Consider the following 11,616-nt stretch of genomic DNA (forward strand, 5'->3'; position numbering starts at 1 on the left):
ATTTTGAGTTTTGTAAATTATATTTTGGTTTTTATGTTCTGTAATTCTAATCTTTTTGAAGGACATTTTGGCTGTGCCTAAAAAAGGCGTGGCAATTTGATCGAAACGTGACACAAAATATCAAAGTATTCCTGATTTAATAGAAACGTCAAATTCAACAGCATTCAAAAGAAATGCCAAAAAAAACTTACCAAATGAATGTGAAAGTCATTTAAAGCATCTGTGTTTTGTGTTAAGCTGTATTTAATTGACAGAATTTTTTCAAATGGAAACGATAAGGGACGTATCTTTTCATTATAGATCATTGATATCCATAACAATAAAGGTATTTTCAATCCTACATGGTCTGGAACCATGGTATCACCACAAACACGAGGACAAAAGCTTCTTTAATGCTAGACCACATCATAAAGTAGTCACAAGGCTTGCTCAAATGACTGCAAGCCGTTTTTATCCTTCATATCTTTACAACACTTGCTGCAAACACACAGCCAGCTGTCTTAGTGGAACTCCATTGAACTCGTCTTCTGGCTGGATTACGCAAAACAAATTCTTGGAGAATACAAAAAGTACACACTTAAAGATCGTGCATAGAAGTCAGGGGTCATGAGGTGTGCATCCCTTTGATTTATTGGCAAAGGATGATCAGCTTGGTAACATCAGATAATGAAAACCACTGAAGCAACAGAGCAACGGATTGAGGAAATGAGAAAATGTGGCTGAAAACATTTTAACAGAAGACAGTAAAGAACAACAGAAACACTGATGCAAACGGAAAAGCATCCAGTATTCTAAGATTTATCCAGACTAGAACATTCAATGTTTGTGTTAAAATACTTTAGTGTCTTTTAATAGTTTTATACGTCAGCAAAGGCAATGATCATTTGAATTTAGCTCAATGAGATGTATTTTTCTGTTGTTCTTTGTCTACTTATCATTACCTTCATGATGCCAATTACAGGTTCTGACACCACAGCAGCGACATGGCCTGTTAACAGTGCCAATAGCAAACCTCCAGCCAGCAGCAGTAAGGCTTTCCGAGGGACGGATCATTGTTCACGTCACAAAAAGATCCCTCGGCCTCTGGGTGCTCTTTTTCCTCTCTATGGCCTTCCCTCTCTCCCTCCCTGGCTGCCTCCCTTCGTCCTTCTCTCGCCAGTAGCCCCGTGGGAGAGCGAGGGTTGAAATGACACACAGTGGCTGACTGTCGCCCAGGGGTCTGGGTTCTGGCCTTGGCTGGCTGGCTCTGTGTGGCAGCTGGTGAGCCCGCTGCCCTCTCTCTGGCCTGCAGCATCAACAGTGGTGGTAGTGGGACTGATTGGAGCCTCACTCTGATCTCTGACTGTGGGGCCGACGCTCAACTGCTCACTGCTGCCCACACGACTGGTGGTGAGGAAGTGGGACAGAGAGCGGATGTAATCAGGAACAAAACTGTCCAGTGAAATCCCAAGAAAACAAATGCAGTCCTGATAGGGATGCGAGCTGAGAGGGACGACTACATTCTTTAGGGCAGAGAGCTGGCAGAATGACTGTGGTCATTATGGGGTGATGATGATGCTGCTTGTCCTGAGGACATAATGCCAGTTAAGTAAAATCTGTTAAGTCTTTTAAAACTTCTCAAAACAAAATCACCATTAAACCACAATTCATAAATAGAAACACCTTTTTAACAAGCTAGCAGCACTTCACCGCAACCAGTACAGTTTTCCCTTTGAAAACAACCATACAAACGAAGACTTCCAAAAGTCCTACAAAAAATTTGCAATAAAAAACATAAAAGACCAACGTAACCGTCTCACATCTTTGCTCCCTAGTTACCGAATAAGGGTTAAGACACCAAACTTGTTTTAGCGTTAGCAGGATTGAATGATTGAGAAGTTAAAGAATATGAACTGAACTTGAATTTATACGTAAGCAATCCCTTAATGGCGTTTCAGTTCCTCATACACTAAAGCTGTTAGGCTTTAGTTTTGTTGATTTTTTTTATCCAAAGAGCAAACAGGGTTTAGGTATGTGACCAGGACAAAACATTAAGGCAGGAATCATGATCCGATAAAAGGAGATCTTGGATAGAAGTGACTATGTGGAAACATCCTCAAATTGTGACAATGAAGCGATACGCTCTTGGATTTTAGATGATAATTTGCCTAGGTCTAGTCCAAAAGACAGACGAGCTTGTGATGCGTCAGGCTGGGATGGGGTGGGGGGGTCGGGTCTCAGTGGTGTTTGCTGGTGTAAAGTCTGTTCCTGGGCACAACTACGGGAGGGAGGTGGTGTCGGATGCCGGGGTAGTGCTGAATGTGGTCGAACCATCGCGTCACATTCACATACTGCTCCTTGTCCTGGATGGCCAAGTCCACCTGGGTGAGAGGGGAGAGGTTCGTCCGATTATAGAAAGAAACCCTTCAGCCACAATATGTGAAAGATGGTGAGGATGAAAACAGATACAGTATATGCTGTTGGCTGTGAAAGACGGAGGGCATCGTTCTTTAATATTTTATGTAACTGAACAATGTCCTGTGTTACCAGATTAGTTTTAATCATAGACTGTGTAATATTAACAGACAACGCATCCGGTTCGGCGAAGTCCTGCAAATGCAGAAGTGCCTTAAACCTGCATTCTATCTGAATTCCAGCAGGGGGAGACACGTGTAGTTGCAAAAGGAGGTCAGTTTCTGTAGAAGTCTATGAGAAAGTGACCCACTTCTCACTTGATTTATTACCTCAGTAAACATTTTCATAATGACTTTATGGTATCAATCGCTAGTTTTAAGTCTTCTGCAATACAGAATGATGTTCATGTTTGGAATTATGGTCTCGTTGATTTTAAAAATCGTCGATAACGCAGGGGGTGTTTTAGGGCGTGGCAATGATGTGATTGACAGTGAAATGTATAAATTTACGGTAGGGCAAAGCTTATTAAAGCCTTCTCGAAACTACCACTGTTTGACAAGTCTGTGTGCCTGGTATTTCACAATGAAGGTGGCAAACCTAAAGATAAAAAGGATTATACCAGAACGCATCAGGATGTCCTTGGAACAAAATCTTATTAGAAGTGTGCCTTTTCATTAACTCATTAACTGGAATGTGGAAATTCGCCACCCAGACAACAGACCAGCCTAAAACCATTCTAGCATCAGTCAGGTTTAATGTCTGTGTCATTTTGTTTCCCATGAATTGAACATCAGGACAGGCTGTGGTTAAGGTTTGGGCTAGCTGACCCCTTGTCCCCGAGGTTAAAAACCACACTGATTGCAAACCAAAGTGACGCTCCTCTGCCTGGTGGCGGGGGGGCAACCTTCCATCTCCGCCACAACCACTGACATCTCTCAACATGTGATCTCTCCCTCCCTCCATCTCATTCCGTCTTCCCCATTTCTGAACTCACTTTCTTTTTCAAACTGGAAGGCACAACAAACTTACTTGTCCCTGGTCTGAGGCTAAAGACATCACTTTGTTCCACATCACTTTATTCCTCTGAAGAGAAGTGAGAATGTGTTTATAACCCGTGTGTTCATTGCCAACTTGTCTTGATGCCCTTTGGCCATATGACTGGTCTAATTGTGTGTTATGCACTGTGACAAATTGCTTATTAAAGTTGTGGTTTGACTGAAGTGAGCGCTGATAGGGAGGGAAAAGGATAGATGAAGGGATGGATGGATGGATGGAGTCTCTGGAAAATGGTGGTGAGACTGGTACCGAGACAAAACAAATCAATCACATTTACCCCTGAATGTGCAATCCCACACAACTTTGGAAAACTAGGCAAAACATTATGTCCAAGTTTTTTTGAAATGTTTAGTTTACTTCATGTTTTACTTTCAGTCATCCTCAGTGACAAAACGCTTTAAATGTGATCTGGTATTGCACGTAAGTGGGCAACAGTTTATCTGAAAACCCGATAAAAATAATAAAGTTTTTTAAGTCACAAGTTATGAAACAGCAGCCCTGACCCAAAGCTAACTTAAATCAAATCCATATTTCTTTTCACCAATTTGCATTGTTTGAAACTCAGTATGTGTTTTGGCGACACATTACAGTTTAAATGATAATGAGCCCTCGGAAATCCGAACGGTGTGACACTTAAAAGGTGCAGAAGTGAGAGAGAAGGTAACTTACTATGAGTGGATGGATTCCATAGTACATGAAAGTGTCGGCTAAGGTGAACTGGTTGCCAGCCATGTAGACCTTGTCTTGCAGGTAGAGGTTGAGGTCCTGCAAGAATCAGTTTCACAACATAACCAGCTATGAAAATGAGGTCATTCATTTATGCATCATGGTACGCATTTCTATGTAAACCTGCTTGTCTTGACATGACAGATGAATACATTAGGGTGGAAAATTACATTTACACGAATCGCTAATGAGGCCTCCTCTCAGAGAGGCGGTGTTGTTGTTGGTCATGACTTATTCTGAATTTCACTAAACACCTCAACTAGTTGTGGATTTATTGTACAGACGGACTCTTTTGTGCTTCGCTGAAAAACAAAGTGAAACAAAAGAGATAGTACAGTGAATATGCAGCTCTGTAAAGTAAGACTTTCGTACATTTTTTTATTTGTTTTTACAAAATGTTTCTCCCTTGATGGACACTACAGACCTAAGGGGGGGTATGACAGCAGGTTCGTTAACCTATATATCTGTGGGTGCGTGAGCTACATGAGTCTGGATCCTAGCTTGCGTGTGTGTCTGTGTGCTGTGCTATGTGGGTAGGAATAATATGTAACCTGAGGGGGTTTAGCATCTCTCCCCATGACTGGCGACTTAGCACAGATGCTGTAGAAAACAGGCTATTTGCTACCAAATGACTACAACTCTCTAATGAACAAATCTAATGAAGCTGTCCTGATCTTGGGCATCATGATGTGCGTTTCTCAGTCCAAGTCTATGTGTGCAAAGTCGTGCATGGAAGTGCTGGTCCCAGGGGAAGGGACCATCTTTAGCACTTGTACATTGTGCGAGGGGAACACTCCACGCACACAGAGCATCTTGGGGGCAAATGGAGTTATTGTGCGGCAACAGTGGGTGATGCCAAACAAGGCATGAAGACTGCAGACTTCCTCCCCTTCCACAATCAGATCCTTGCTTTTCTTAGCCTACAGCCATGGAGCTGAAGCCCAGTCGAGCATCAGAGGAGAGGCAGCTCTCCTGCCAGCCCCCCCAGCACATGGAGCTCCAAACCTGGGTTCTTCTCTACCTGCTGCCGCCTAAACTGTGCACTCTTTTCATCGGTACATTCAGATAAACAGAATTTAGACAGCGCACCATTGTACAACAACAGAATTAGGGGCGAATGCTTACATTACCCTTTGGGCAGCTCACGTACAGGCTAAAAAAAGCACAGCGGGTCATTTTTACATTAAACAGAAATGGAACTAATAAACAACTAAGAATACCACACAAGACATATTTATACTACTGCAATTCATTATATGTCTTTGGGCCAATTTCTTTCTGATATACATTTGTATAGCCACACACACACACACACACACACACACACACACACACACACACACACACACTCCAGATACAGTGACCTCACCGTATGTTTACCGTCCCAACACAACCTTTTACTGACCCTCTGCCTTCAGACAACCATTACTGATCCTAACTCAGAACTCTCAACATTGCAAAGCCTGAATACCATAAAATGTTAAAAGAAAAAAAAACATATAGGGCTGCATGATATGAGTAATATATCTAATTGTGATTATTTTGACTGATATTGCAATTGCAATGTGATTCACGATATTGGAGGGAATGATCATTTCTGCATTATTCTAATATTCATTGAAAACTATATTTAAATGATTGTGGTGTGATTTTTGCGAGGTTTTGTACCAAACAAGGCTGGGACATCTCTGCAGCACCACAATACTTAACCCAAAATGGGTTGACACATATTTTGCCTTTTAACAAATGATGCTCCCCCCCCCCCGTGATTTGGATGTTGCACTAGTCCATATTGCGATCTCGATAAAATTGCGATTAATTGCACAGCCCTAATCTCATATGAAATTAATTATGTTTTCTATCTTTCACATTAATGGTGCGTAGATTTCTGTCAAAAACAGAGAGCAATCATAATTTAGAGATCAGGAAGTCTGTAATGCAGTACATGGAGTTCAAGATGGTGGTGGTCTCCGTTGACTAAAGACAAAGGGGGAACTGAGATGTATCTAGATGTAACTGGCTGTATGCTTGAGCATTTGGTTTATTAAAACCAATAAAAACGTCGACTTCTGTGGCAGCAGGAAGTACTGGCCTAATTTATTTAAGGTGGAGTGACAGACTTTTCCCAATATTCAGCTATCTTTGGGTTCAGGGCCAAATTGGCCTAGCGTGTTTATTATCACATTACATGAGTGACAAGATGTTCACTTCAGAAACAGGTCTCAGCTTGAAGGACTATGAGTTTCTTATTTGCATCCTGGGGTGAGAAAGTTGACAAGAAGTCTTGCAGTCAACAGTTTTTGTCTCCGAGTAATTTAATGGGAGATGACTAGTGTGCTTGAGAGAAGAGTGTTATGGACGGAGCTAAAGCAGCAGGACAGGAGGCCACCGGCCTCCAAAACTGAGCTGCTCAGGGCGACTTCTTTCTGTAAGTGGCACCATTAAAATATTTAAGAGGCCTGTCCAGATAACATGCTGCCGCATAGCATGACTCCTCAGCCATGCCACAACAGTGTGTCTCGCTGACACACACACACACACACACACACACACACACACACACACACACGATAGTGCCAAGAGGCACCTAGCGTCCAGCAGACCAGTGGCTGCCGATCCATTTCACGCTGACTGGCGTCAGGCACATTAAAAGCATTCTCCTCTGTCGTGTGGGGCCATGTCACTGAAGGGCCATACATCAGTCTGTATTCCTGTCGCTTGTGCTTTAACAAGACAAACACAGCCTAGCTGATGGACAGAGAGGGGGATCGTGAGAGAAAATGAGATGCTATGCCGCCTCAAAAGGTAGGGAATCATTTTTTTTTTTAATGTCTCCCCCCCCCCCCAAAAATCCTAAAAAAAATTAAACACAGAATCAGCACTGACAAACTGAACTGATTCAAAGCTTGGAATCTACCAATAAAATCTAGGACAGTCATACACTGAGATGCATTTGGGTCTACAGACAACACAAAAGCAATTTGGAAGAACAAGAAAATAACTTTCTTGAATATCAGCTTCTCTCTACCTTCAGGATGGTCTTGATGTCTTCCTTTGTGCAGCCGTCCAGCTTGGTGACTCTGTACTCCAGCCACTGCTGCACCACAGCCCTGCTCTCCGCACAGTCTCCCAGCAGGTTTGGGCGCTTGGCCTCTTTCACCAGGTGACAGGCGATAGTCACCAGCCCTACCAGTGGAGGACCATTATTATTCTGTAGCACAGGTATCTGCATGGAAACATGAGACAGGGAGAGGGCAGTGAGATGGAGAGAGTGGGAAAAAAAAAAGTGAATTTTGTTGATTTTATTCAAGTTTACAACAATTAGGCAACCAGACATCACATGTCCCTGGATTTGCTTTACACCTCCTTAAAAACAGGTTTGTTCAGTTCCAGCGACAGCAAAATGCACCCATGATAACTTTACACATTCATGAATAAAACGGTTTGACTCTGAGGGAGTGTAATACGCATGTGACTATCAACATTTTACTTAATAAAACTGATTAATTAAATGAGGTTTGAGCATGTAGGTTAATATCTAGGTCAGAGTGCTCAATTTGGGGATACGAGAATATTTGTTTTCAACATTTTCCATAAAGATTAGGCTATGCTAACTTTCAGTACATAAGACTTGAAGATACATTTGGTGTTGTGTTATTCTCCTCCCCCTTTCAGTCATCAATACTGAAGGTTCATTTTAAAGCGCTTCTCAGTAAAGCGAATTTATGACAGCAGAGTGCCCTCTCTTCCCATCACTTTACTTCAATGGACGGGCATGCGCAAAGCATCGATCTATTTCCATTGTGCTGAGTTGTGGAAATAAGACAGCTGGCATTAAAGGTTGTTGTTGCTAGATTTGAGTATCAGTCTAACCGATGAAAAAGATGATTATCAACTGATAACACAAGGTAGATATGCCACGAAAACTCAGATTTTAACCCATATTTTCAACACACGTGACTAGCTTGTTAGCAATATCTAGCTAGCTACTGTGTGCTAATTACAATAGCGTATAGGCTTCCTATAAAATGAAATAGCGGTTTAGAGCCAACAGTGGACGCCACAAAAATGTACGCTCACGTCACCTTTTTATCCCCCTGTGTACTGTACTTGTTCGGCTTTTTCAATCCTAAGTATTTCTCCAGCGATGATAGCTCCCGTAACGCCATGTTTCTGATTCTGACTGTCAGAGGAGCAGAGCAGCGTTTGACCCGATTGGGTAAAAGACTCAACTCCTGCCCACAACAGCTTGACTGACTGTAGAGTTAACCAATAAAAACACAGCACGACAGTCCGTCATTACATTGCATCAGTGAATGAGCAGCGTCTGAATAAAATAAAATAAAATAAAATAAAATAAAATAAAATAAAATAAAATTAAATTAAATAAAATAAAATAAAATAAAATAAAATAAAATAAAATTAAATTAAATAAACGTAACATTTGAAACTGTGAATGATTACATTAAAATACCATATTACTTTTGATACACTACGGCTGTATCAGTCATTTCAAAATGCGACTTGGGACCACAACGTTTTAGCCTATGCGAGGTTTTGGTTTTTAGTTCACATATAAAAAAAAATTATTTATAGGCCACACTGGAGATCATTTTCACACATCAGCTACAATATTATAAAAGGTTTCATTTCAAAGCTCGTTATGGTTGGCAGATAAATGCTAATCATTTCATTAATCATTCATCATTACCATAAAGTGCCTACGAGTAAAAACAAACAAACAAAAGAAAACCAGGCTTCTGTAGGTATTTTACCATCTAAACTGATGTGATTTGTTAGTATGCTTGACCTAATTACTTATTTAATCTGGGTTCATTTAAAGCAAACACACCCTATCAGTAATTTACAATATATTGTTATTGCAAATGAGCATATATATACCAGCAGCATTCAATAGGTGGGCTCAACTCTGTAATCCAAACCTCCCCAGCAGCGTGGGGTTAACTGATAAAAAATGAGTGTTATGCAAAGCTGCTAGTTCATAGTAACATGCCTGTTTTTCACAGAACTTTTCCATGAGGATTTGTGGTTAAATTGAATCAAAATGACAGTGGAAGGTCTGGAGTTTCAGTCTGAAGTCCTGCAGCAAAGTGTTTCTGTCTGTCTGTCTGTCTCTGCAGTGTGTCCTGGCTGTGACATTGTGTGTGTCGTGTCTGTTTGGATTTGCACTGTGCCTCTACGATTTCTCCATAATGAAATGTCACCTGTCAGTCAAAACTGGGCTTATTAAGTATATACTGTCCAAGTGTGTGTGTGACTATGTACTTGTGTGTGTATGTGTGTGACACTATAGAGACTGACAGCTGGGCTGAGGTGTCACACTACAAGCTTTCCTTTCAGCCCCAGCGGTCCCACTTTGTAACAGCTCACCTGGATGACAAGGCTCGAGGTGTTGTCAGCGACTGCAGCAATACAAGTCAAATTCATATTATTGCTCTGGATTTTTATTGACGTTATTCAGACTGAAATAATATATACAAGACATGTAGAGTAAGGGAGATGGAGGCTGGCGAGTCCAAACTGAAGCCCACTGTGGGTTACACCTGTGGTTTTTTCTACAGTGACATGTCTTCCATGAAAAAAGCCTGTGGGGCCAACAGCATTGTCCATTAATATTAATATTTTTTTTCACAACAAGAAAAAAAAGGTGAATACAATGTCCATATTCCACATGGAATTCAATTTAGCATTTTTAGCCAAAGCATACAAGACTAAATTGTTCTGTTCAGCTTGTAATTACAAGACGGCCACAGAAAATATGTGAGTCTCTCCATCTTTTATCTTAATGTCATCATCACGTGGCCAGTATGTCTAAAAAATATGAATTCCTATTGCTGAGTTATGCTAATACTTAGTATTCCTATGGTTTTCCAGATTACACTTCCAGTGCTCTAATGTTTAGAATCAACTTTCTATTGGGTCAATTGTGAATATCTTGCTCACTGAATATGATAATAATAAGATAATGATGAATACCTGGACCATAATCTTGCAGCGCAGTTTATTATTGAGAATCTAGGCCCCCTTGATTCTCATGTGGGCAGCAGTTATGCTTCATGTGAACTATTTCCATTGATGTTTATCGCCTTGCACATACCCATGTATCCACATCTTACCCTTACACTGTGTGTACCTAATATAAAAGAACAGATGATATTTTTAAACCCAATTTGTTGAGAAAAAGCTCTCCCGGAAAACAAATTAATTATAAGAATGAGTACACAGACTATCACAAATGATTAGATGCTATGGTACAAGGTAAGGCTAATTCTCTGTTTTCTTTTTTTCATCTAACCTTCCATTTTTGTTGTTTGTTTATAGGCTCCAGCACGTCATACACTTAGTAGGGCTTCTGTAAATGAATGCCTGCAGCATTAAAGTGCGTCTCCTTTAACTAAATGCCTCCAAGCTGCCACATCCTGTCTGTACTCAGGCGGGCTGAGGACAACGATCCCCAGTGCCCAGGACTAACTGTAGCCTGTGGGAGTTTTCTCATGCCGATTGTGATACACAATCTGGGGTCACATTAGTAAGGAAATCTACAGTGGGGGGTCACCGATAGTGCCGTGGGGCTTCCCAAGCCAGGCATAGCCATAAACACAGCCTCAGTCCTGGTAGATATATGCCCCTCTGCCTAGGCTTACAATATGCTGTTACACTGATTTGTCTAGCTGGGATGCAGGGCCACAGCCCCGCCTGTCTCCTCTGTTACCTTTCATGACCTGGGAAAGCTTTCTGACTGAATACTGTATTTTAACCACGCAGATGCTCGCAGAAGGAGAGGGGAGGGATTGGTTGTGAGTAGTCGACATGAACGCTGTCAGCACGGATTGGTGAAATTGCATATTGGTGCTAGGTCGGATCCCCAGTGTGGAGTGAACATGGGGACGGGCGCCAGGCGGCGGGGTGACAGTTTGGGAGAAGGCTGCGAGTTGTCAGAAGAAGACAGACAGATGTATGGGGGTCGGAGTGCTGCCCCTACCTTCCGCTCCTGTCAGGTTTTATTTTTGATTTGATCTCATCCATAGAGCTTGATGCATGGTTGAGTTTTTAAAGAAACTACCATGAAAATAGATTTTGGTAAGTGGGTAATAGTTTGTATAGTAGGCCTACAGTATGTACAGTAAGTTTAAATAATATTTTTTGTAATAGCTGTAAAATACAAATTCTTGAGGGGTTTGCTTTCATCACATAATGCTCCTTTGATTTGAAAATGACCACAAAGAAAAAAGTCAACCAAGTCATCCACATAACTTCTGGTATGAGTATGTTTTAGATTGTTTTCATGCTCAGTATATTCTTTGGTCTATACAATGTCAGAAAATGGTGAAAAGAAATGCCTGTCATAGTTTCCCAATAGCCCAGTGATGTTCTTTTCTTCTTTCCAAAAAAAATTCCCAAACCCAAATCTATTAGTTT

General features: G+C 41.3%; 1 protein-coding gene across 1 annotated transcript; it reads right to left on the reverse strand.

Annotated features, from left to right (window-relative positions):
• Positions 1 to 604: 604 nt before the first annotated feature.
• eef1e1 (eukaryotic translation elongation factor 1 epsilon 1) lies at positions 605 to 8,376 on the reverse strand. The gene is made up of 4 exons (XM_078280693.1): positions 8,262 to 8,376; positions 7,205 to 7,402; positions 4,120 to 4,215; positions 605 to 2,360 (listed from the first exon to the last, which is right to left on the reverse strand). Exons 1-4 carry the CDS (start codon positions 8,343 to 8,345, stop codon positions 2,217 to 2,219), a joined length of 522 nt encoding a protein of 173 aa, XP_078136819.1. The 5' UTR covers positions 8,346 to 8,376; the 3' UTR covers positions 605 to 2,216.
• Positions 8,377 to 11,616: the final 3,240 nt, after the last annotated feature.

The sequence above is a fragment of the Sander vitreus genome, chromosome 22 (genome assembly GCF_031162955.1).
Source record: "Sander vitreus isolate 19-12246 chromosome 22, sanVit1, whole genome shotgun sequence".
In the NCBI taxonomy this organism is placed as follows: Eukaryota; Metazoa; Chordata; class Actinopteri; order Perciformes; family Percidae; genus Sander; species Sander vitreus.